At 36.6% G+C, this 25,745-nt stretch overlaps 1 protein-coding gene across 9 annotated transcripts in view; it reads left to right on the plus strand.

The window, feature by feature from the left end:
• The first annotated feature begins 1,274 nt into the window (after positions 1-1,274).
• The window catches only part of LOC132116048 (centrosome and spindle pole-associated protein 1), a 25,671-nt gene continuing 1,200 nt past the window's right edge, over positions 1,275-25,745 (plus strand). The window contains exons 1-28 of one of the 9 annotated variants that reach the window (XM_059524598.1): positions 1,276-1,801; positions 1,904-1,976; positions 2,128-2,231; positions 2,440-2,520; positions 2,844-2,939; positions 3,404-3,735; positions 6,590-6,669; positions 6,762-6,858; positions 6,946-7,003; positions 7,733-8,100; positions 8,251-8,369; positions 8,551-8,626; positions 8,955-9,066; positions 12,484-12,631; positions 13,367-13,453; positions 13,814-13,935; positions 14,020-14,169; positions 14,805-14,948; positions 15,033-15,140; positions 15,225-15,291; positions 15,371-15,497; positions 15,781-15,920; positions 17,137-17,274; positions 19,033-19,076; positions 19,219-19,282; positions 21,008-21,090; positions 22,201-22,351; positions 23,683-24,346. In XM_059524598.1, the coding sequence (XP_059380581.1) occupies positions 1,727-1,801; positions 1,904-1,976; positions 2,128-2,231; positions 2,440-2,520; positions 2,844-2,939; positions 3,404-3,735; positions 6,590-6,669; positions 6,762-6,858; positions 6,946-7,003; positions 7,733-8,100; positions 8,251-8,369; positions 8,551-8,626; positions 8,955-9,066; positions 12,484-12,631; positions 13,367-13,453; positions 13,814-13,935; positions 14,020-14,169; positions 14,805-14,948; positions 15,033-15,140; positions 15,225-15,291; positions 15,371-15,497; positions 15,781-15,920; positions 17,137-17,274; positions 19,033-19,076; positions 19,219-19,282; positions 21,008-21,090; positions 22,201-22,351; positions 23,683-23,882 (3,444 nt within the window). In that variant the 5' untranslated portion in view covers positions 1,276-1,726 and the 3' untranslated portion in view covers positions 23,883-24,346. Of the gene's footprint in view, positions 1,802-1,903; positions 1,977-2,127; positions 2,232-2,439; positions 2,521-2,843; positions 2,940-3,403; positions 3,736-6,589; positions 6,670-6,761; positions 6,859-6,945; positions 7,004-7,732; positions 8,101-8,250; positions 8,370-8,541; positions 8,627-8,954; positions 9,067-12,483; positions 12,632-13,366; positions 13,454-13,813; positions 13,936-14,019; positions 14,170-14,804; positions 14,949-15,032; positions 15,141-15,224; positions 15,292-15,370; positions 15,498-15,780; positions 15,921-17,136; positions 17,275-19,032; positions 19,077-19,218; positions 19,283-21,007; positions 21,091-22,200; positions 22,352-23,682; positions 24,347-25,745 lie in introns of those variants that run through there. The other 8 variants (XM_059524600.1, XM_059524597.1, XM_059524599.1 and 5 more) reach the window with 8 other exon arrangements.

The following is a 25,745-nucleotide window of genomic DNA, read 5'->3' on the forward strand; positions in this document are numbered from 1 at the left end:
ACAAACGCAAAACAGTACATACAGAACGCACGCCAGGTAGTAGGCATCTCTGGCGATGCAAATTAATTTATTCTGCAACCTCAGGACACATTGTTTAATAAAATAAAATAAATAAAATGTTTAATTAATCAGCTAAATGGATAAATGTAATTTAAAAAAATCTATTTATCTGTGTGCTGTCTGTCTGTCTATCTATCCCTCTGTCTGTCTATCTGTCTGTCGTTCTAAGCTCCAAAGAAAACAAATAACTGAATATATATAAATGTATTTTATATGATTAAAGATATTCAACATATTAAATTATATACAATACAATAATAATTTTTTAGGACAAGAAGTATAGTAAAAATATTCAAATATATATATGTCTGTCGCTGTTAGTATGTCTCAAAGCTTCAAACAAAACAAAAATCGGAATATATTAATTATATTAATTATATTTAACAATATAACTTATATTTAACTTAATAAAATGGATTTAATCTATCTCTAAACTGTTGTATTTAATCTATCATTCTAAGCTAAATAAATAAACACATTTTACATAAATATAACAATTATATGCAATACAATTTTAGTGCAAATATTATAATAAAATGTCATTAAAATAAAAATCTATCTATCTAGCTAACTTTTTTTTGTAGTCTATTTTTTTAGCAATCGCTTCTGTTTTAGAAAAGCTTTCCTGGAACACTTTTCCTCATTTCATTTGAGGAATTAGGAAATGTCCTAATAGTACTTTAATTTCACAATTCAAGATAAAAACAAATCAACGCATCAGCATTGAAACAGATATATGCTATTTCATCTCATGACAGTCTCACCTCAACTGAAACAGCTGATAAAAGTCAGATTTCCAGCATGTTTGCCTTGCATCTGTTTGGCCATCAGTAGATGTTCACGTGGCTGCTTGCAACCTCATTAGTGATTGTACACTTTGTACACTTTTGATTGTATCAGACATTTGTTTATGCCATCTGCTGGACTGAACCAAGAATAGCATATTTTCAGTTCTGGCTCTCTGGTCACATTTGGTACATTAATTACTCATTTGCATGTATATGACGTCTATGCAGTGATGCAAATATATTACTTAATTAAATAAACACACAAATAAATATGTTTTGCTGTTCTGTGGCAAGTGTATGAGCAGTTCACTTGCATGGATCATATATTCATTAAAGGTCTGTTTTGCTCTTGGTGCTTCAGGTGGGTAGCGTTTAACATTTTTCCTCCATTAATGTTTTTGAATTAGTGTTTATGTAACGGAAGCTGTGGTCATTTTTTGAAAGGGCAGTCAGTAAAAATAGGACTTTTATTTTGAAATACATATCATAGTCAGCTGTGAGAACAACTTTTGAGTGGTTTATGTTAGTTAGTAGCAGTAGTTCCACACAAGGCGCAAGATTCTGAATGCCGCTCAGAAATGTTGTCTCAAATCGGATGATCACTAGGTTTTGGGACACAGCCATTGTCTGAACTGAAGTGTGGGAGGTTGTGACGTGTGTTGTGTTGAGTTGTTGCCTAACAACCTCTGCGTCTGCAGCGTCTGCACTCCCCATCCGCTCCATCTCCTTCTCCTCCAAACAAAGTCTTTCTTCATTTCTATGCCCAGCGAGCAGCATATTCACTCTTGTGTTATTGATAAGAGCTTCATCTGATAACGGCTTCTGTCTTGCCCAGAGTTTTTTTTAATTTTATTTTTATCAGTCTGGTGTGGGAGAATATGAATGTCAACATCAGCAACTTTATGGAGGAGAGAAAGGCGAACACAGAAGAAGCGCCTTACATGGAAATGAAGGTACGCTTAATCTCTAATAGTAATAGTGTTAAAACACGAACATTGTATGTCTATGTATTTATATTTCAAGTTCTTGTTTTATTACTTGTCTTTCCTTCATAGACAAGTTTTGGTAACAAGGAGAATATCAAGCCTGCTCACAAAAAACAACCTTCTCACCCCAAACAGACCAAAGGCAGGATTTATTTCAATATAATTTCAGTCAAATTCATATAACGTTATTCAGTGCTTGCTATTGGAGGTTACATTTTAAAATCAGCGCCTGTTCTTTCTCACTTATTTAAAAATGCCATTTAAGATGTTTCATGCCGTCGTCTTATTTCCAGAAGAGAGTTTTGGCCTCAGTTTACCTCTTGGAGAGGAATATGAAAGAAAAAAGCAGAAGTTAAAGCAAGAACTACGGCTTGATTATCGAAACTTTATGGCTGAGGTACACTGTGCTCCTCTGATATATTATAATATTTCAAAAACAATATGGAATAGGCCTATATGATAAAAGAAATTACTTGCACACCTGTTTCTCTTTTTCTAGTTTTTTTTAAAACTATGTATTTAAATAGTTTGTGTTGATGGTTGTTAATCAGATAAATTTTTTATTTTAATAAGGTTTTAATTAGTTTCTTCTATTTCTTCCTTAGAAAAAAAATCAAATTATTGCTGATCCACTTCCACAGTCCCACATGATGTCTCTCCCCATAAAAGAACGGAGATCAGCGAAGGTAAAATATGTGTTTGCTGTCCATCTGTAAACTTAGGCATCTTTAGAGCACATTTGGTGCCAAGACCTGGTTCAAACCGTTGAACAAAGACCCTCCCGTACTGTTTGGCAAGCCCTCAGTGACATGATAAATAATTTGCTTACTCTGACTGGATAAGGTGTCTAGTGGCAACCAGTTTATTGCTGAGCTGCAGATCTGTTTTGCATACACATTTGAGATTTGTACAGTCATAAAAGAGGTCTTATACTATGAATAATTGTTTATTGCTTCCATAGAAATGTAACCGTACACTATTAATTTAACAGTTTTGTGATCCTACCCAGGACAAGCTGCAGGGTGAGAGGAAAAAGGAATATAATATGTTTCTCCGAGGGCGAGAGGGAGAACAGAAAATAGGGAAAACTTCAACTACCCCACAGGTTTAAAATAAATAAAGCATTATTTTGTTGATTTACAGTATGACCTATACATCTAAATTAATAAATAAACTTCAAAAATGTCCTTGTTGAAGTACAGTTTAAACATATTTTTAAAGGAATAGTTCACCCTAAAATGAAAATTTGCTGAAAATTTACATTCAACATGTAAATGAGTTTGTTTCTTCACCGGGAAAGATTTGGAGAAATGTAGCATTACTTCACTTGCTAATGGATCCTCTGCAGTGAATGGGTGCCGTCAGAATGAGTCTAAACAGCTGATAAAAACATTGCAAGTAATCCACACAGCTCCAGTCCTGGCACTAGCTAAAAGACTCTATCCATAAAATTGTTTCCTCCAGTGGAATTTTCTGCAAATTATCATTCAATTCAACTACTCTTTTAAAATTTGGTAGACTTGAACCTCTCCTTGAATCCTCAGCATATGTTGATCATGTTTCTTTCAGGACCTGGAGAGGGATCGGTTTGGCTCTATTACTCCGAAGTACTCTGCTGGTTCTCTAGAGGTAAAAGCGCAAAAGGCCAGTCAGAGCCCGGAGGACACAGTGTTCTCAAAAAGGGATGTTGCCACTCTGACTGAGCCCTTTTCCGGAGTGCCTAAGGTATCAAGACCACGGAGACGCTGGGGAGAGACGCCAGATCGCTGGGGAGGCCCTCACCGAGATCACACCAGTTCTGATGAGGAGATAGAGCTCCTAGAGAAAGAGAGGCACACAAATGTACAGGAAGACACGGACAAAACCAGGAGAGGAGGAAAATATGACAACAGCTCTCACAGGTGCATCTTATATGTTCTCTCTATTGCTTCCTGTTTATTTTGGTGGCACTCAGAAGTTGATATGGTTATATTTGAGGAAACATAGTAAGAATAATATTCTCTCGAGGGACTTCCGTCTAGATGGATTATAATTAGGCCCATATGGAACCCTGATTAAAACTCCACGGATTGGCATGGATTTTGAGCACAGTTCATTTACAAAATGATATATCTATTCTGCCCCACACATGTTCATTGATTAGACTTTCTGGAATATAATTGCATTTTGAAAGCGTTTTAATTTTGCTTACATAAAAGTAAAATATTTTTGGTTTATTTAATGACATTTTACACATTACCAACACATTTTACCGCAAATAAGTACACGCTGCTGATTTTACCACATTGGAATGGGGGGAAAAGTACAGATTTATCACGAATCAGTCTGCAGAACGTAATTCTGATTAATCGTTAGTGTCCTTGCGTGGTCCGATATTTTTAAACAATGGCTAATAAACATGATGAATAACTCGCACATTATAATTAATTACATGAAATATATATATATATATATATGTGTGTAGGCTGATTCATTTATTTTTGCTGTAGGCTGAAAAAATTTGGGTTTGACATCAAAAGATGAATACGAGACAAGAGATCAACATTTCAGCTTTTCTTTCTAGGTATTTTCATCAATATCTGATAAGCACAACTTAGAAGATAGCACCTTTTGTTTGTACCCACCCATTGCTCATGTGACCAAAAGTATCGGAATAGATAAACTTAAACTAGATTAAAGTGAATAAGACTTAATCTTTAGTTGCAACTCCTTTGCTTGCAATAACTGCATCAAGCCTGTGACCCATTGACATCACCAAGCTTTTGCAGTCTTCTTTTGTGATGCTTTTCCAGGCCTTCACTGCAGCCTCTTTCAGTTTGGGGGTTTACTCCCTTCAGTTTCTTCTTTAGCAGGTAAAATGCATACTCGATAGTGCTTAAGTCTGGAGATTGACTTGGCCAGTCTAAAACCTTCCACTTTTTGCCCCTGATGAACACTTTTGTTGCTTTGGCACTGTTTTGGGTCATTATCTTGCTGCTTGATGAAGGATCTCCCATTCAGTTCGGTTGCATCTTTTTATGAATTGGCAGGCAAAATGTTTTTTGAGGCTTGTCTCCTATTGTTTGGTTTGCATCTTCTGGTGTACCCTCTGTACTTTTGTTCATGAAGTATTCTGCGAACAGTAGATTGTGATACCTTAATTCCTGCCCTCTGGAGGTTGTTGCTGATGTCATTTATTAACAGTTGTTTTAGGGTCTTACTTTACAGCTGTCACAATGTTTCTGTCATCAACTGCTGATGTTTTACTTGGTCTACCTGTTCGAGGTCTGTTACTTAGTACACCAGTGTTTTTTTTCTTCCTCAGGACATTCCAAATGGTTGTACTGGCCATGGCCAGTGTTTGTGCAGTGATTCTGATTGATTTTCCATCTTCTCTTAGCTTCACCATCCCTTGTTTTTCACCCAGAGACAGCTATCTGGTTTTCATGTTGGTTACACATCAAACTAAAATGCAGTCTGTACAGGCAAAATCCAAATCTAAAACTGAGCACAGACATTCAGTGCTATTTATCATATAAATAATCAATATAATAGGACACACCAGGGCAACAAAACACACCTGTCAGTCACATGTTCCAATACTTTGGTAACATCAGCAATGGGTGGGTTCAAACAAAAGGTGTTATCCTCCAAGTTGTGTATCAGATCCAGACGAAAATACCTGAAAAGAAAATCTGAAAAGTTGATCTCTTGTCCAATATTCATCTTTTGATGTCAAACCCAAATGTTTTTAGTGTTATGTTTTCCTGTGGCTCAGTGGTAAAGCATTGCATTAGCAGCACAAAAGGTTGTTGGTTCGATATCCAGAGAACACATGTTAGGTAAAAAATGTTAACCTGAATGCACTAAGTCGCTAAATGCATACATTTATTTAATATATATATATATATATATATATATATGTATATACGTATATATAAATGTTTAAATGGAAAGAAGATGGTTTAATGGTTTAAGCAGAGAAGAAGGCATAAATGTGTTTTTACAGTAATATTGTAGAGGACGTCAAATTAACAGCCTCAACCAAATCACAATATCTGTGAAAGAGAACTATCATCACCATAGCAACATTCAAATAAAAATAACTTGAACAGTTGAAGAGCCAAATATAAGTAAATGTAGAGAGTAGAAGGGTTGTACAGGCTGTAATCTCTGTTAAATTTGACGTCTTTCCTACTAGACACAGTCAATGTAGACAGCTGTCAGGAGAATAGTCAGACCCTATCTGCACTTCTACTCAAGCACTGATCTGCAATTAGAGTAATTGGGGTTTAAAGTAAAATAAAACTGCAGTGAATCAATTAGCTGAAGTGGCAATTACTCTAGCAGAAGTCTGTATTTATAAACTCTACTATTTTTTTGCTGTCTTTCCAGTCCGTCTGTGGTGGGAAAAAAATTAAAGACATGATGGTTTTCAGCCTTCATTTTAACTTTAAGATTTCATGTCTTTTTTAGGATTTTTCTATTTGAGGGTTTCTAACAATACAAGACAGGAAACGCTGATTTCGATGGATCGGCTGGATTTATTGTCCATTCTGTCAGTGGAATTGTATTGATTGGTGTTGATGGGGAGGCTTAAGGCTCTGATGGCTCTGCAGTCTGGCTCACTGTTATTCACTGTCTATGTGATAGGTGTGATGTAATAGTTTGGTCAGGGCTGCAGAGATCAGGGTGTGTTTAGTGTAAGACACTAGATAGAGTTTTTTGTTCCTTTGTGTGAATTATTATTATAATTATTTTTATTTTTTGATTAAGTCTACAAGCACCGACTCCAGCGCAACGGAGATCTGTCAACGAGCAGAACATGACTGAGTTTGCAACAGGACTCATGATTGGTAAGACAGTGAGTGTTGGGTCAAATCAAACTGTATGTAGAATTAATATATAAAAATGTATGTAATTTCTGACCAGTGACTGGGTTATTTAGGTGCTACTGAAGGTGATGAGGCCTCTAAGAGGAGGAAGGAACGGTACAGACTGGAGCTGCTACAGCAAATAGCAGAACAACAGAAGAACAAAAGGAAGTGAGAAACATCACTGTTTGTAGGTATTTGAATTAAAACCTTTAAGGGCTCAAATATTCACTTCACCATCTAAACTCAATTTTACAGGGAGAAGGAGCTAGAGTTGAGAGTGGCTGCAACAGGCGCGGTTGATCCTGAAAAAAAGGTGAAGATCCTCAGGCTTTTGAATATTCATTGCTTTCTATTTAGATTTTATATGGTTTCTTTATTAAATGTACAGAATAGGTTTTATTTTAAATACATTAATAAGCATTACATTTCTAGATGTTTAATTATATCATATTTATTATATTTGTTAATATTAAAATCTAAGATTTGAAAAACTTGAAATAAGTAGGGGATGTGCTGCTTTTTTGCATAATTACATTTTCAGGGCAATTTTAAGATTTTTTTTTTAAACAAGAAGTAAAATGATCATATAATATAATATAGTATAATATAATTATGAAGTAATAATAAAATGAAAATGAAGCCTATTTTATGCAAATTTATGCAATATGCATATTTTTTCTTTAAGCTCTTTAAATTATTATGAAACATTCAGTATGCAAAAACTCTCAATAGTTCTAAAATGTGCTTTATTTTCTTGTGGCCATAATGAAATAGAAAAAAAAATGTTCATACAAATCATGTAATACATTTTTAATAGGTGATTATCAGTGAATAACTAGAATTTTGGCCTGTTTCTCACACAAAGTAATTGTATGGCTTTAGAAGATTTATAATACATAACATGCAAGAAGATGTTTTTGTTCCTCTCTCACATTGAAACAGAATCGATATACTAGAATTTGACACACATTTTCACTGCAGCCATAGCTGTGCAACACCTTCTGTGCTCCTATTTACAGCCATCTCACCTTGTTTCCAACAGCCAGACAGAATCAAACAATTTGGTGCCGTGACCCAGGAACATGAGGGCAGGAGAAGGGATGCATCCTACCACCCAGGGCTGGGTCTAAAGGAATTCAGGGCAGACTCTGGCAGGCGGCTCAAAGAAGAGAGACTTCCTCAGCCACCAAAGGAGACAGCACCCCCTGAGAGACCCCGTGTTGCTTTCCAGTCTCCATCTCTAGACCACAGCACTATCTTAAGCCAGCTGGCTAACACACCAAGCCTTGGTCTGGAGCCTGGAGCAGGGTTTGGGGCCACTGATACCACCTCTGCTACTGAAGACAATCACAGAAGCCTCTCAAGAACCCTGGGGGAGATGGTTGCCCCAAGGTTTGTCTTCGATTTGGAGTTATGTTCTTAGATTTTGCACCGAAACAGCAATTGTACTGAAATGTAATGTAATTGTACTGAACACAAAATATAAGCTATTTAATAATATACCTTAATAATACTATAGACAGGATTTTATGAAATACGTCTGTTTTTTTTTTATGTCAGAATTACAGGTGCGCGTCCTCCGTTGGGGCCCTCCCTCGCTGACTCCTATCAAACTCCTTATGATAATGCATATTACTATTATGGAGCTAGAAATCCTCTAGACCCCAATCTGGCCTACTGTAAGTAGCATAACCACATATATCAAATTTGGTTAAACTAAATACATCTGTGCTAATTTATGTCATTATTATCAGTCATTCATTGATATTTGTGTTGGTCAGCAATGTAATACAAAAATCTATTTTCTGATGAATGTAGCTGTTGATTGCATGTTTGTTTTATTTGTGTACGATGGAGCAGCTGTGGGTCAGCAGGCACTCATCCCTCCAGAAGCACAGTGGCCTGTTCTGCAGCCTCCGTCTGGAGGCCTCACACAGTAAGCATGAGTTTTCATACAAAATGTCTGTTATTTAGCTACAGAGTTTAGTTGGTCACATGACAGGGATTTTACAATGATTTTGCAAGTGGCTTATTCATTTATTTGCACCTCATTTAAAACAACACATTGAAATGACAAGACAAAAAAAAGTCAAAAATACTTTGAAATATGAATTTCTGAATAGATTTTAAGTCATAATGTTTGAGTCACTTGGTAATAATTTTTTTTATGGCAAGTTATGCTGAGGTACCAGTAGGGGGCACATTTATTCAGCTATAACAGAATAAAACAGAATAACACAATGCTTATCTCTGTCTTTCCACAGAGCGATCAGCCATGCTGGAGTTGTTCCATCAGGACCAGCGTTCTTTCCTCTGAAGAGGCTGCAGCAGCCTAAAGAAAGTGCTGTTAGCTATCAGGAAGCCCTTAAGCAGCAGGTACTCTCACAATAATTAATGTTATGAGATGAATTATCATGCCATAGAAAGATTAAGATTTTAATTTAATTTATGTAAAAGGTGCACTAACAGGGTTACACAGCTTTACATTTTAATCAGCATGTATTAATTAACATTCTTTAATTAACAGTCGTATTACAACAATGACTCGAATATTAATAATAGATTATGTCAGAATTTTGAGGTCAAGACCTCAGACATTGGATCAAAATCATGTCAAGTCAAGATCAAGTCATTTAAGGAGTGATGATACAGACACGTTTATTAAAGCTTGCTACTTTTCAAGATAATAGTATTTCAAATGAAATACTTTATTAAATTATGTTGGCTAAAAAATACAACCCGAATTCCGGAAAAGTTGGGACGTTTTTTAAATTTTAATAAAATGAAAACTAAAGGAATTTCAAATCACATGAGCCAATATTTTATTCACAATAGAACATATATAACGTAGCAAATGTTTAAACTGAGAAATTTTACACTTTTATCCACTTAATTAGCTCATTTAAAATTTAAGGCCTGCTACAGGTCTCAAAAAAGTTGGCACGGGGGCAACAAATGGCTAAAAAAGCAAGCAGTTTTGAAAAGATTCAGCTGGGAGAACATCTAGTGATTAATTAAGTTAATTGATATCAGGTCTGTAACATGATTAGCTATAAAAGCTTTGTCTTAGAGAAGCAGAGTCTCTCAGAAGTAAAGATGGGCAGAGGCTCTCCAATCTGTGGAAGACTGCGTAAAAAAATTGTGGAAAACTTTAAAAACAATGTTCCTCAACGTCAAATTGCAAAGGCTTTGCAAATCTCATCATCTACAGTGCATAACATCATCAAAAGATTCAGAGAAACTGGAGAAATCTCTGTGCGTAAGGGACAAGGCCGGAGACCTTTATTGGATTCCCGTGGTCTTCGGGCTCTCAGACGACACTGCATCACTCATCGGCATGATTGTGTCAATGACATTACTAAATGGGCCCAGGAATACTTTCAGAAACCACTGTCGGTAAACACAATCCGCCGTGCCATCAGCAGATGCCAACTAAAGCTCTATCATGCAAAAAGGAAGCCATATGTGAACATGGTCCAGAAGCGCCGTCGTGTCCTGTGGGCCAAGGATCATTTAAAATGGACTATTTCAAAGTGGAATAGTGTTTTATGGTCAGACGAGTCCAAATTTGACATTCTTGTTGGAAATCACGGGCGCCGTGTCCTCCGGGCTAAAGAGGAGGGAGATCTCCAGCATGTTATCAGCGTTCAGTTCAAAAGCCAACATCTCTGATGGTATGGGGGTGCATAAGTGCATACGGTATGGGCAGCTTGCATGTTTTGGAAGGCTCTGTGAATGCTGAAAGGTATATAAAGGTTTTAGAGCAACATATGCTTCCCTCCAAACAACGTCTATTTCAGGGAAGGCCTTGTTTATTTCAGCAGGACAATGCAAAACCCCATACTGCAGCTATAACAACAGCATGGCTTCGTCGTAGAAGAGTCCGGGTGCTAACCTGGCCTGCCTGCAGTCCAGATCTTTCACCTATAGAGAACATTTGGCGCATCATTAAACGAAAAATACGTCAAAGACGACCACGAACTCTTCAGCAGCTGGAAATCTATATAAGGCAAGAATGGGACCAAATCCCAACAGCAAAACTCCAGCAACTCATAGCCTCAATGCCCAGACGTCTTCAAACTGTTTTGAAAAGAAAAGGAGATGCTACACCATGGTAAACATGCCCCGTCCCAACTATTTTGAGACCTGTAGCAGAAATCAAAATTGAAATGAGCTCATTTTGTGCATAAAATTGTAAACTTTCTCAGTTTAAACATTTGCTATGTTATCTATGTTCTATTGTGAATAAAATATTGGCTCATGTGATTTGAAAGTCTTTTAGTTTTCATTTTATTAAAATGTAAAAAACGTCCCAACTTTTCCGGAATTCGGGTTGTATTTGCATGTACACTACTATTCAAATCTTCGGAAAGATGTTTACAGAAGTCTTTTATGCTTACCCATGGCGCATTTATTTGATAAAAAATACAGTAAAAACTCTAATATTGTGAAGTTATTATTATTATTATTATTATGACAATTCAACTTAAAGAACAAATAAAAAACAAGTTTTCTTTTGTAATATATATTTTTTTAATTTAATAAAAAAAATGTTCTGTGAAGGCAAAGCTGAGTTTTCAGTTTTTAGTGTCACATGATCCCTCTGAAACATTTCTTATTATTTTCAATTTTGAAAACATTTTGAAGTTAATATTCCTTAATATTTTGTTGATACCTTTTTTAAATGAAATAAATAGATGTATGTATTTAGCAGATGCTTTTATCCAAAGCGACTTACAGTGCATTCAGACTATACATTTTTTACCAGTGTATGAGTTCCCTGGGAATTGAACCCACAACCTTTTGCGATGCTAATACAATACTCTACCCCTAAGCCACAGGAACTTTTTTCTAAAGTCTTTGAATAGAAAGTTAAAAAGAACAGCATTTATTTGAAATTTATTTACTTGTAAATGTTGCTTTTGATCAATTTAATGCATCCTTGCTTAACAAAAGGATACATTTCTTTAAAAAAAAAATCTAAATCGTTATTAACCCAAACTTTTGAATGGTACTTTGAATGCTATCTAACAGTTTTCTGTACAAAGCAAAACAAAGAAATTTTGTCCCTCTAATGCTTTTAAAAATGTAGCGGTACATCAAAACCTACACTATTAATGGAAAGTGGTGATATACTGTAGCAAAGCATTAATGTTATGAAGTGATTTGCTGGATTTGGCTGTAGATTTAGGTTTACCTCAGTGGGATGTCAGATGATATCTTTATATCATAATGACTGAGACACAGATGAAGGACTTAGGGAGGACAAATTGCATTATCCTCCTCTATTTCCTCAGGGGAACTTTGATCCTGAAAGATATATATATATAGCTAGAAAGCTGTTTGTTTAACTGCCTGGTTGCAAGATCATTGAGTATGAAATAGTGCAGTGAAGGGTTTGAAGACGGATGGCCTTAAATGCTAATGCTAATCCGTGTAGAGTTTACAAAGAACTTCAGCAGTCTGACAGGAAGAGATCCAAGGTGAAGGGAATCTAGAGGCAGATCAGGGTTGGTTTAATGTGGTGAACTGAGAGTTTGAACTTTCCTCCTCTGTGATTTTAATGTTACATTCTTACAATATCTGATATTTGAGGGGTTTTTTTCAGGCAGGCAGCAGAAATCTAGTAAGTTGTTTGTAGTATGAACAGCAAAAAAAACATTAATAATTCAAATCTGATTTGTGGAAATGTGTCAGATAGGATTTACACGTGTAATTCAGTTGGGATTTGAAAAACAAATCAGATGATGTACAGTGTGAACAAAGCCTAATTGTCTAAATTTTGGTGCACAGATTCAAGAACAACAGCAGAGACGGTATCGCGAGAAGGTGGAAAAAGAGCTGTCTGATGCTAAAATAAAGGCTGAGATGAAGGCCTACGATCCCTGGGGAAGAGCAGGAGGAGGAGCCCCTCTTAGGGACGATCATGGAAACCTCATCAGTACGGCGTTCACACTTCACTCAGTCAACTCCCTGTCCACAGTCAGCTGCAGTTTAATAAGAATTGAATTAGTGCAACCCACAAATGGTGGGCTGTTAGTGGAAGTACTGCAAAATAACAAAAAGTTTAAACACGCTTTGCGGAATCTGCAAAATCATAATCAATTAAAAATAATGCCGCATTATGCATTTTTAAATTGAAATTTAGTTTTTAAAAAACGAAGCCTAAGGCACACCTGTGCAATAATCATGCTGTCTAATCGGCACACCTGTGAGGTGGATGGATTATCTCGGCAAAGGAGAAGTGTGTGTGTGTAGATGGGTATGTAAAACTATGAAATGTAACAGCTATATACTGCTTTTTTTTTTAAAGTGGTCTCATGCTTACCAAGGCTGCATTATTATATTGATTTTATCCAATATAAAGTATAACATTTACACAATCCTTCAGAAAGGATTTAATGTCTTTTTACAGTCCCTTTTGAACAATCTAATGTGATTTTTTATTTATTTTTTTGTTGCAAAAAGCAAAGCAAACCATGAAAAAAAAAAATAATTCTTACTGACCCAAACTTTTGAACTCGTAATATAAATCACAAGCTTCCCACTTGTAGTTGCTCTGTGGTGTCAGTTAATTTACATAAATATTCTGTCCATGCTATATTTTTTGATCATCAAACTGATACTGAAAATTTCTGGTATAAATTATAGTAATGTCACATTTTTGTGTTTGCAGGTGATTTGAAACGAATGCATAAAACAAACGTAGAAGCGTATGATTCTGGAGGCAGAGTAGCCCAGATTCCAGTGGCTTCTAGAACAGGTGACAGAAACTTTACCTCATGCATCAAATACTGTGGCCACAGAATTACAATTTGACTCCCAATCATAAAAAGCTTGTAACTAGAGTTGAATTTCAATGAAATAAAATTTTGCATCTGCAATGACATGCACTTAGTGGAGGCTATTAATAGGTACAGTATATTTAAAACCAATATAAATTTTATGAAATGTATTTAAATTTTTTTTAAATTATTTATATTTACTGAAATATAATATATATATATATATATATATATATATATATATATATATATATATATATATATATATAAAACCTTTTAGAAGCTAAAAATAAAAGACCTTTGCATGCAATCCATCCAAATCTTTTCTGTCCCTGTAGAGCCTGCAGGTTTTTGCTCTTCTCAGCCGTCTGTGCAAGCCCGAGGTAACCTTTTCAATGAACTGCCCACTCTGCAGCAGCTCCATGATCAGGAAAAGTACAAGGATTGTTTGAAACAACAGGTACGGACATTCAGTCAACTTTGGATTCTGCTGTCTGTGCATTTGGCCTGCCATCTCAGTTGTCTTTATCTTTGGGATAAACAGATCGAGGAAAAGAGAAGAAAGGAAGCAGAAGAGAGAGAGCGATCCAGGCTTGAGGAAGAGAAAGAAGAAAGGCGGCTGGCTGAACAGCGAGCTCGGATCCAAAGGGAGTACGAGGAAGAGCAGGAGAGGAAGCGTCAGAAAGAAAAAGAGGTTCTTGTTTTGCAGTTATATCATGCGAATCCCAAAAATGGCCCGCAGAGAGGAAGATGTATTCACTTTGAAGCACTGGTCTTGACCCAGATTGAGTATATGAGTGTGTTAAGCTTGAAATAGTCTATCCTCTAAAGGCTTTAACCCAGTGTCCTAACCAAGCGTGACAAAAAACAGCAAATGATAAAAGCTTTCCCTTATAATCCCTAACAAACAGCAACTTTTGAATGCCTGTCAATGGAGAAAAGATGCTTTTTACCCTCGTAATGGTGTAGTTACAACATCTACTGTACCAGCAGGCACAATGCCAACATTTTGGTGAAATTTCACAGCCAGAATCGATTTATATCCATTGTCAGTGAAGCACAACTCATGTTCAAACCAAGTAATTTTCCAGTTTTCTGTTAGTCAACATGGTGAATTAACTTGACCAACTTAAATCCAATGTAAAATCTGTGGAAAATCACATTAAATTCCAGATTCCTATTGAAATTATGTAGATTTAATATTCAAAATGAATGGGAAAACGATAGGATTTTATCTGTGAAAATTAGATGAACAATGACACAATCCAAATTAAAAGAAAGGTACAGAACCACAGGATTTGTACTACTTTTCTGTCACCTATTTCACAGCAAATGAGCAAAAATGAGGAGTTGGTCAGGCAAGCCGAAGAGCGTCGTAAAGAGGCTGAGAAAATAAGGAAAGAAGCTGAGGAGAAGGAGAACGAAGCCCTGAGGAAGAAACAGGAGAAAGAGAAACAGACACATCTGGAGGAGGTGAGGAGTGCACATTATCAAGTCTGTTACATTTGTTCAGTTGTGCACACAATGTACTGACACATTATTCTCAAATACCAAAAGGTCCACAGGGCACCGTCACCACCCCTACCAGCCTTGCAGAAGAAACTACGTCAGCAGACGCCCAGACCTCCATCGGTGGAGAGCCACCGCTCTTCTGCAACTCTGTCTGTGTGTGAAACACATGCGCACAACTACTTCTCTGAATGCCATCAGAAGTGACTAATTACAGTTTTTTATGTTTGTTTCAAACAGATGCGATCAATGTCAGCACCACATTCTCCTCCAGTGCCTGCACGCAGGAATGAGATCAGGGCCACAGGTAACTTATATCACATCCTTTAGCCACCAGAGCTGTAAAGAGCCGAATCCCTGAATTGTATACTGACTTTGGGTTTCAGAAGATAAGCATACGGTGATCAGGGAGTTATCGGCCTTGCGTAGGCAACTGCGGAGCGAACAGAGACGCCTGGAGGGAGAACTGATGCAGCCTAACAGAAATGATCCCACCCCTCCTGTTCACAGCAGGTAGCAAACATCCTACACAGATACATTCAGAACATGTGTGGTCTTTTAGAACCTATACTAAAGTTATTTCCCCAAAAAAACATCTTAAGTGATCAATATTTTCTGGAATAATGACTGCTTAACTGCATATCTGACCAATGTCCCTATTTATTTGGTAATTAGTCATGTAATATGGGATAATGTAGTACAGTCAACAGGTCAATATCACAAGATAAACCACGCAAGATCATCTTGGCAAGGTTTATGTTGTCCCTCTGACCCTTATGCTTTACATATTGAACAGGCCAAGAGAGCACCTCCCGGAGGATGTTTTTGAAGTGGCGAGGCTACGCAAACAAGTTCCCATCAGGAGGCCTGCTTCCCACACCACTGCAGCGGTCAACATGCAGAACCTGCAGGAGTTTAACCATCTGAAGTACAGAGGTAAATGTGACACCTGTCTTTTGCTCTTCAACAGGTCTGTAATTTCACCCAACCATGATGGCTCCCAGAATCCCATTCACCTTCCTTTATTACCTTCACATATCCACCAGTAGCCACATTCATTTCCTGTTACTCACTCTGATCCTTTGTTACCTTCAGTATAACATCAAAAAACTACCATATGCTCTTTAAATGCCTGTTAAAGTCACACATTACCACACTGGCTACATGAGTTCAGCGAAATACTGCATGCCAAGATGGCCAACAAGTGGACTGAATTCCACTGACGGATTTCTAGTTTTAGAGTCAACTCCAACACATGTGCCGACTGGATGGATGGATGGATGGATGGATGGATAGAGTGTGAAGTTAATAAAAGGAAAAGCAGCTATTTGTAATCGAGGTTATTACTGTTAACTACAAATAATTGATTACATTAAATGAAAAGAAGCTGAAATAAAATATAAAATATATATAAAATAAAGATACATAGGAATCTGAAAAAATGATAAACGAATAGTAAAATTACTAAAGTGAAAACTGCTTTTATTTCTGAATTAGCTTTTATATTTTCAGATTCAAAATGGGAATAAATACTGTAATGGTATATAAATAATCAGTCTGTGTTAATTATGCTTGCATCCATAGAGCAAAAACCTGGATATAGTTGAATGAAACTAGGATTATTTTATGTCCACTGTCCTGATGCTAATATAGTATCAAATGTTAATGTGCTTTCTTAGAGGAATATCAGTTTCATGTCACTCATGAAAACTTTTAACCTTATTCTCTGTTCAAAAGATGGATTCTGAGCTCTTCCTCTCCATTTGCCCACCTCATGGGGTAAATCGGTCGTATCAGTCATCAAACCTCCCTGCAGGAGAGAAATGAGTAGCATCTCTGTGAACCGTGATTCAGCACTTGGCTCCATGCCCTTGTTTTGTCATGCTCTTTATTTTAGCTCTGATTTTCTCTCTACATCGCTGTGCCAACTGCTTTGGCCATAGCAGAGCTGCTGTTCTCCTGTCATGTGTGATGCACAACACTTATTTGCTATATGAGTCAGTGTTTTCTGTGAATGGATAATGTTTGTCAGTGTGCCGCTCAATATCTGTGTTCAGCGTCACTGCATTATCTTTCAGTAAGACTGTAGTCCTGGAAGAGAGGATGACTCTTATCTGTGTGTGTGTGTGTGTGTGTGTGTTTGTGTTATCAGATGGTACATCTCGTGAAGATGTGCGGCAGGCGTATCCTGACTCCCCCAGTGATGATCACAGTCTAGATATCCAGCAACAGGCTCTGTTACGACAACAGCAACGAACCATCAACAGCCTGAGGAGGGGCAGAGCTGCTGGTCAGTCTGTTACAGAAAAATATTAAGCAGCACAACTATTTTCAACATCGATATTAAAAAGAAGAAATGTTTCTTATTAGAATGATTTCTGAAAGATCATGTGACTCTGAAGACTAGAGTAAAGACTGTTGAAAATTCAGCTTTGCCATCACATTTTAAAATATATTTAAATAGAAAACAGATATTTTAAATTGTAAAAATAGTTCACAGTATTGCTGTTACTGTATTTTTTGATCAAATAAATGACACCTTCGGGAGCATAAAGGTCGATTCGCACAAAGAATGACAATTACAATGATAACAGTATAGTTTAAAAAAATAGTTATATACACCACAACTATAATGATAATGTCAAAAAGAAACAATGTTGTTGCTGTTGTTTTTCCCAGCTGAAAAGCTTGAGCATTTTAAAGGGGTCATATGGCACTGGTAAAAAGCACATTATGTGGTGTAATGCAATGTGTTTTTATGTAAACACATTATTTTCCACATACCATAAATTTCTGCCCTGACTTTCTGAAACGCATCGATTTTTACAAAGCACATAATTCAGAAAACCACAGTGTGCTCTAATTGGACAGCTGTCCGGTGCATTGTGATTGGCCGAATACCTCAAGCATGTGACAGAAATGGTAAATGCCTTACCATTTTTGGAGGAAGACAAAAATACAGCGAGAATAAAAGTTACACATTCTTACTTTGCGTATATATTTGGGCGATGTTATGCAAATTTTTCCACACAGTGATGTAGATTTGTGGGGTCGTGTTTTAATGGGGTGTTTTAGGAAGGTGTGACTCAGTCTTAAAGGGTTAGTTCACCCAAAAAAAAAAAAAAATAATCCAATGTTTTACTTACCCTCAAAGCATCCTAGGTGTAAATGACTTTCTTCTTTCAGACAAATCCAATCGGAGTTACATAAAAACAAAAATTCCTTGCTCTTCCAAGCTTTAGAATGGGAGTAGGCGGGTGTTTTTGTTCAACAGTCCAAAAGTAGTCAAATAAAGCTTGTGCATCCATAATAAAACATGCCTCAGATGGCTCTAGGGGGTGAATAAACCCTATACAAGTATAGAATAAAGTCCTCCTGTTAGGGCTGGGCGATATATCTAACGATATGATCATGCGCATCTAGTCAGTAAATCCGGTTCCTTGATTACTGCTAAATCACCATCACCTGCTTTTAAATGGAGAGGCATTTAATAGACAGAACCGTAGATCACTGACAAGATACTCAATATTGCGTTCATTATCGAAGGCGATACATCTTGGATAATGAACGCGACATTGCGTAGTTTTTTGGTGCACATGATCATATCGTTAGATATATCACCCAGCCCTACCTCCTGTAGCAAATCGATGCATTTTGTAATAAAAATAACTATACTGACTGTTCCGGGGCGGATGATGAAGGACGTACGCATTGCGCACTTCACAGTTCTTATATATACACAAACAGCTTGTAACATTCCAAAGACAAAGGAAAACATGAATCACCTCTTTAAAGTGGCGGAAAATGTATCTGCCATGCACATGCCGTGTGCCATGTGTAATAAACAGAACAATATAATTGGTTGATGTGGATGCTAATATAGTTACCGTTATAGTTATCCTTATATTTGTGGTTCATGGGCTGAATGGGCCTTAAGAGACTTTCAAAATCATTAAAGAAACCTTTTAAATGGTACTATATAAATAAAATATAGAATTGCTGCAAATGACATTTAAAAACTCATACAGCACCTGTATTTCCTGGGCAGATTACTTTGACATGGTGTCTTCAGAGCAGCGGCATCATAAGCAAGTGAGTTGCGTGTGCATCACTTAAAAAATCTTGACTGTTTTTTCGTGACCCATTTTTCTGAGCCTTTAAAGGGTATCTGCACTCTGTTAGTGCTGGTTCAGTTATTGACTTGACGTCTTTATTGATGTGTTTATCCCCCCAGAGGCTGAATTCTGCAGAGGATCCGGGCAGACACTTGCTGTTAGACTCGGAGAGCGCCTTTATTAGTAAGTTCACCTAAAATGAAAAACAGAGGGAAGTGTTTTACTCACAAATGTGTCACAAAATACTTTTTCATGTAAAAAGTTTAGACGAAATTTTTATATTAGACCTACCAGTAGACATACTTATATATAGGATAAGATAACTCACACAAAATGTAATTGTCAGCATTTACTCACCCTCATGTCATTCCAAACCTCTACGATATTTTCTTTTGTTGAATGTGAATCATTTTTGTGAAATGTCTCATATAGTAATTTGGAATCACATGAGGGTAAATAAATAATTACTATTTTAATTTTTGGAAAAACGTTTATATAACTCAACATGTGAGATTCCACATAAGTTTCAGAAGTTTTTATTTTTATATTTTGGACCTTTAAGTATAGTATAACAAAGTGCTTAATTGACTCCCATGACTTAAAGCATACTATGGAAGTCAGTAGTTACCATCAATTGTTTGATTACCGGCATTCTTCAAAATAACTTTTGTGCTCAACAGAAGAAAGAAACTCATACAGGTTTGGAACGACATGAGGGTGAGTAAATGATGGCAGAATTTTCATTTTTGGTAAACTATCTCTAAAAGAGTCTACTTTAAAGGGATAGTTCACTCTGTCATTTAAGTACTCACCCTCATGTCATTCCAAACCTGTAAGACCTTCATTTATCTTCGAAACACAAATAAGATATTTTTTGATTAAATAAAAATATTGTTTATGAAAGACTGCACTGGAAATACTACATTCAAGGCCCAGAAAGGTAGTAAGGACATCGTTAAAATAGTCTATGTGACATCAGTGTGACATAATGTTATGAAGCTACAATAATAACTTTTGCGTGCAAAGAAAACAAAAATAACACCGATGTCACATGGACTATTTTAATGATGTCCGTACTACCTTTCTGTGCTTTGGACATGCAGTTGTGTTGCTTTCTATGCAGGGTCAGAAAGCTCTTGGATTTCATCAAAAATATCACCAAAAAGAAAAGAAAAAACATAAAAACCTTTCAAATTATGTGGAATCTTGCCACACACAAGTTACAGTGCTTGTCCACAACACAGTCCTGGTATCATTAAAGATCAATGCAAGATCCCCTGCAAAAACCTATTCTTCCTCCACGGCACGCCTGTTAAAAATCTAGCATGTTAATGTGATATTTAGTTCAGTAGTTCAAGTTCATTTTGACCCTTTTCGTTTCATGACCATTAATTACATTAATTGACCATTTTCAGTAATGTGATATCTAAGTTAAAAGACATTTTAAGGTGTGTAGCATTAGAGTTTGGGGCATATCGATTAACATCATTTAGAAACAATAGATGTCTGTGGGATGTTTACAAGTATAGTGGTATGTGTCAGTATGAGCAGCAGACAATGTGTGATACTGCCGTCAGGCAGCTGCTGTCACTGCCACCAGGGACGAGTTACAGCTAGTGTGACAGCTATGAATACCAGACAGAAGAGAGATTGACTCTGGGGTTAGGATAATGCCTGTCCTCACCAGCACCCCAGAGAGATCGACAGTCACCTTGTAAATGAGTTCCCAAAACAGTCTGTCTCATCCATTAAATGCCATTTCATTTGCTCAGTTTCAATTACCAAGCTTTGATTGCTTAACTCGCACATGTTGGAGCTATAGAGAATCTCGAGAGAGAAAGGACTGCACAGCCCGCTGTTGCTGAACATTTGTCTGTTGTAAATAACCAATAAGTTGTTTCTACACAGACCCCAGTGATGATTCATTCTTTCTACAATCCCGGCGTGACCAAAGAGTGAGACCGGTAGTCAGGAAGGCAGACATGTTTGAAGTAAGAGCTCCCTGTTATACACAATTACAACCTCACTTGATAAAGGCAAAGTCTTTAGATCTGTTCTGAAACCTAGCTGCCTTTCTTCCTACATGGGCAGCTGACTTCCAAGGTTCAGTCGAATGGAAAAAATATGCAACATATAGAATCATGCTTTTTAAAAGTTGAACTTTTAAACTTGAGCGCCACATTTTTAGAATGCATCGTCTGCAAGATTGTGTAAAAGACATGAGATGTGAATGCAACTGTCAGACATGTCCATATAGCAGCACAGTGAAACCTCATAATTGACTGATTTGGAATGCTCTACATAGGCAGCAACTCCCATTGTTGGAATGCATTATGGCAGCGGTTCTCAATTCCAGTCCTCATGACCCCCCCCCCCAACGCTCTGCACATTTTGTGTGTATCTCTTATCACATCAGATGCTTGTTCTATTTTAAGTGCCCTGCTAAGTGGACATCACAGGATATTCCGCTATGATTCCAGTTTGAAGGGAGCGTATTTGTTCCATTCAAAGGTCATTAAAGTGTACAAGAGGTGAATTTTTATTGTATTTATTTACAGACGTGTTTGTCACACATCACACTTTTCTAGTAAGTTTTGTCGCTGGATTAGCGCAAAAATTTCAATGAATGTTCCGAAAAAGTAAATGTCACCTTAAAGGAATACTCCACCCCAAAATGCTAATTTTGTCATTAATCACTTAACCCATGTCTTTCCAAACCCGTTAAAGCTTTGTTCGTCTTTGGATCGGAATTTAATATATTTTGGATGAAAACCAAGGTCCAGAAAAGTATGAAAAGCATCGTCAGAATAGTCCAGAATAGTAGAAAAATAATGACTTTAATCAACACATTGTCTCCTCTATATCTCTCTACATCATCATAGCGCCATTTTAGAGAATATGAGCTGAACGCAGGCATCTTACGCTCTTCTGTGTCAGCCGCGACACAAGGATGCGCTGTTTTCATTCACATCAAAGAGTAAATCCACACCTTGTGGTGCGGCTGACACAGAAGAGTGGAGGATGCCTACGACCCTCCATTATTGAATGCATCGACTGAATAACATAGAGAATTAATAACTGTACTTTTGTTTTGTTGGTAGGATGTGGTAAACAGGTACGCTCGACCTGACAGCAGTACTGACAGCCAGTCTCTGCACTCGATTACCAGCACAGAAATAGAGCGGCTGAGAGAGCGCACAAAGAACAAGATGACATCGCTGAACAACATGAGAGAACATGACTGGAGATCAGGTCAGGAGCTCTGAATCTGAAAGGAAAATCTCCTTGGGTTGGTTAGTTTTGCCCAGCCAGACTACATTTGACTACTGGTATGAAGTCTGGTCAACACTGCAGCTTAATCTTGCGCACTTTGACAGGAAGAAGCCAACATGTAATACCTTAAGTGTTCTTTAGTTTTGACTGGGATGCTTAAGGCTTTGATATACTCCTGTTGTCTGCAACATGTGAAAAAAAAAAAAAATTCCCCTTAAAATACACTATACGGGGAGAGTTAAGCATTTAAATATTAAATATAAGCATTTTAAAATACTCACAAGAAAGAGAAGAAAATGCAATATTAAGACACCATTACAATATGTACAGATTTTTTAGATTACAAAGAATGCAAATTGGGAAAACAATGTCAAAAAATAACTAGATTGTTATTTGAGATAGACTTATGGTTATCAGCCATATCCAAAGTCTATATCATACATCTAATGAATACAGTAACACAGTTGATGAATGTGTTTACCAGTCAAACAAACTTAGTAGGCTGATTGAAAAGATTGTACAAAATCAGGTCACACCATTTTATTCTTTAATTTCGCTTAAAGTATATTGGGGACATTAAGCATATGCATACAGAAAAACGCACAGCCTTTCAAAGTTTACTCCATTTGATTGAGTGACCAAACACACAAGGTTTTTTTCTGCGTCAAAAAAAACAACGTCTTTGTGGTGGCTGACAGATCCTTCTTTGCTAGACCTGACACTTATTTTGGTGTAATCAATGTTGAAAAGCATTTAAAAAGTTGCATTGAAAAGATTATTTGAACTAATATTAAATTAAAGTTTATTTGTATAGCACTTTTGACAAATCGTTGCAAAGCAGCTTCACAGAAAATTTAAGTTTCTATTTTAAAGTTTCTACATTATATTTAGTAGTAGCTTCCATATAGCAGAAATGTACAGTAAAATTCATGCAGTTAGTTAACGATGTAATCAAACAGACGGTGAACACTATTAACTGCAATGATTATATGTTGCAATTAAACTTATAGTAAATTTGGTAGTTAAGTATGTTGTTTGAAGGTTGCCATCAACTGAGGTCCTGTGAGGGGTTGGCATCATGTCTTGATGATATTTACGGCATGCATACTGCGTGCAAAATGAAGAATACTTTGGGCTTAATGAGACCGACCACAGTTTGCGTGACTTTTAGGGGTGGATCTATTTAGAATCTTGTTTTAGCTACTCAAAAGCTTCTTAATCAGGTAACGCTATGCTAAGCGGTTTCCGTGCTGAACACGAAGCCATATATGTTATTAGAAGCACTGAGATATGTATCTTGTGCTATCTAGGGGAAGTGTCCGCAGAGGAAGGGGAGGAGCTATGGCCACAGGCTCCTCCTTCAACTAATCGGCGCGTTTCCATTGACACCGTTGCAACAGACCCCTGGTTACGTCCTAGTTCCTCTGAAACACTGAAGAGATTCATGGGCGGTCGCAGGCCATCTAGCCAAAACCACGATTGGGAAGGGCCGTCCACTTACCATGGTTAAATCTCATTCATGACGCATGATTATGAATTCTTATGCCAGTTTCACTATTTAGCTATTTTGTAAGGAACGAGTTGTATACTTGAGGCCAAAGATGAACATAAACAGTTCAACTTTTGTTTCTGTCTGACTTTTGATTGTTGTGAATGAAATATTGCACTTAGAAAATTCTGGAACACTTCCTGTAGCATTAAGAGTCTGTTCCCTCCAGTCAGAGTACAGTCTGGGAAATTCACTTTGATGCTTCATACTGTGACTTTGTATGAATGTGTAAACTGCATGAATTCTGTTTCTCAGGTGAGAGATATAGACTTCCAGTGTTGAAATTTGTGATTCCTTTTTCATTTTTAATGATTGTTTTACAACACATGAATTGTAATAGGAATTTGAGCTCATGCAAGCATAAGCTTACAGTCGGAAATGTAATGTGTATTGACTCTTTAATAAATATTTTATGAATTTTTGAACTCTTTGCATTTCATCTATATGTGACATGTGCGTTAGCATTCCTTGGTGTTTTTAATGGCTCAGTTTTTTGGAGAAATTGGATTAGAAGGAAAAAGTCACAAATTGACCATATAAACAGAGAATTTATTACGAATTCCAAAATACATAAATGAAATTGATCAAATGGTTTCAATAATTTTTATTACATTTTAAATATAGTTTTGACACTACCGTTATTTTTTTTTTATTTTTTTTTTACAATAGTAGTGTCACCAAGGCTGCATTTATTTGATTAAAATGCAGTAAAAACCTTAATATTGTGAAATATTTTTCGCAATTTAAAATAACTCATCTGTTGTAATATATTTTAAAATGTAATTTATTCCTGTAATGGCGAAGATGAATTTTCAAGTCTTCGTTTTTTTTTTTTCAACGTTAAAAACTAGGGATGTCCCGATCAGGTTTTTTTGCCCTCGAGACTGTCCGAGTCATTTGATTTTGAGTATCTGCCGATACCGAGTCCCGATCTGATACTTCTACAATACATTAAAAAAAGAATAAAGAGCGAAAAAACAGATCCAAATAAATTACATTTTGAAATATATTCAAATATAAAACGGCTATTTTAAATAGGCTAGTAAAAATATTTCGAAATTTTACTGTTTTGTAAGTTGCTTTGGATAAAAGCGTCATCTAAATGAATAAATGTAAAATAATGATTTGTTTATATACTACACTGTTTATCACATAATAATGCAGAATAGTTTCTATACTGTAATAAATGCTATGTCAATTAGCACTGCATTGTTCATATACTTTATTTATCACCTGCTGGAGATGACTTGAATAACAATTTATGGTCTTGTTCATATATTAATGTCTTCGTGTTTGCATAAGTTTCTGTTTTCCTGTGAAAACCACAGCGATAGCTGGACGCTTTTGTCTATATTAGGAGTTTCCTGATATGACTATCAGCGTGAGAGCGCGCTTCGGCTTCTAGTATGAATGAAACGAACACTACATGAGTTTAGCGCTCCGTGATGTTCATCTCGCTGTATTCTGGGTCCGAATGAAATATCAGGTCATGTGCAGACTATCTTGTTTCTTTGAGTTTGAATCTATATTTATTCACACCATCTCTTGAAAACGCGTTGCTTTTTCTTTGTGGAGTCATAAGGGTCTAACTCTATGCCACTGCATAACTAAAGATGTGTTAAAAAATAATGAGAATATATATATATATATATATATATATATATATATATATATATATATATATCCGAGTCCTGATCGGGAGGTAACGTCTGATTCCGATCGAGTCTGAAACCACGCGATCGGGCCCGATTTCCAATCACGAGATCGGATCTGGACATCCCTATTAAAAACCGCTTAAGCCCTCCCCCAACCCCTTCCCTTCAT

Source organism: Carassius carassius, chromosome 35 (assembly GCF_963082965.1).
Source record: "Carassius carassius chromosome 35, fCarCar2.1, whole genome shotgun sequence".
Classification (NCBI taxonomy): Eukaryota; Metazoa; Chordata; class Actinopteri; order Cypriniformes; family Cyprinidae; genus Carassius; species Carassius carassius.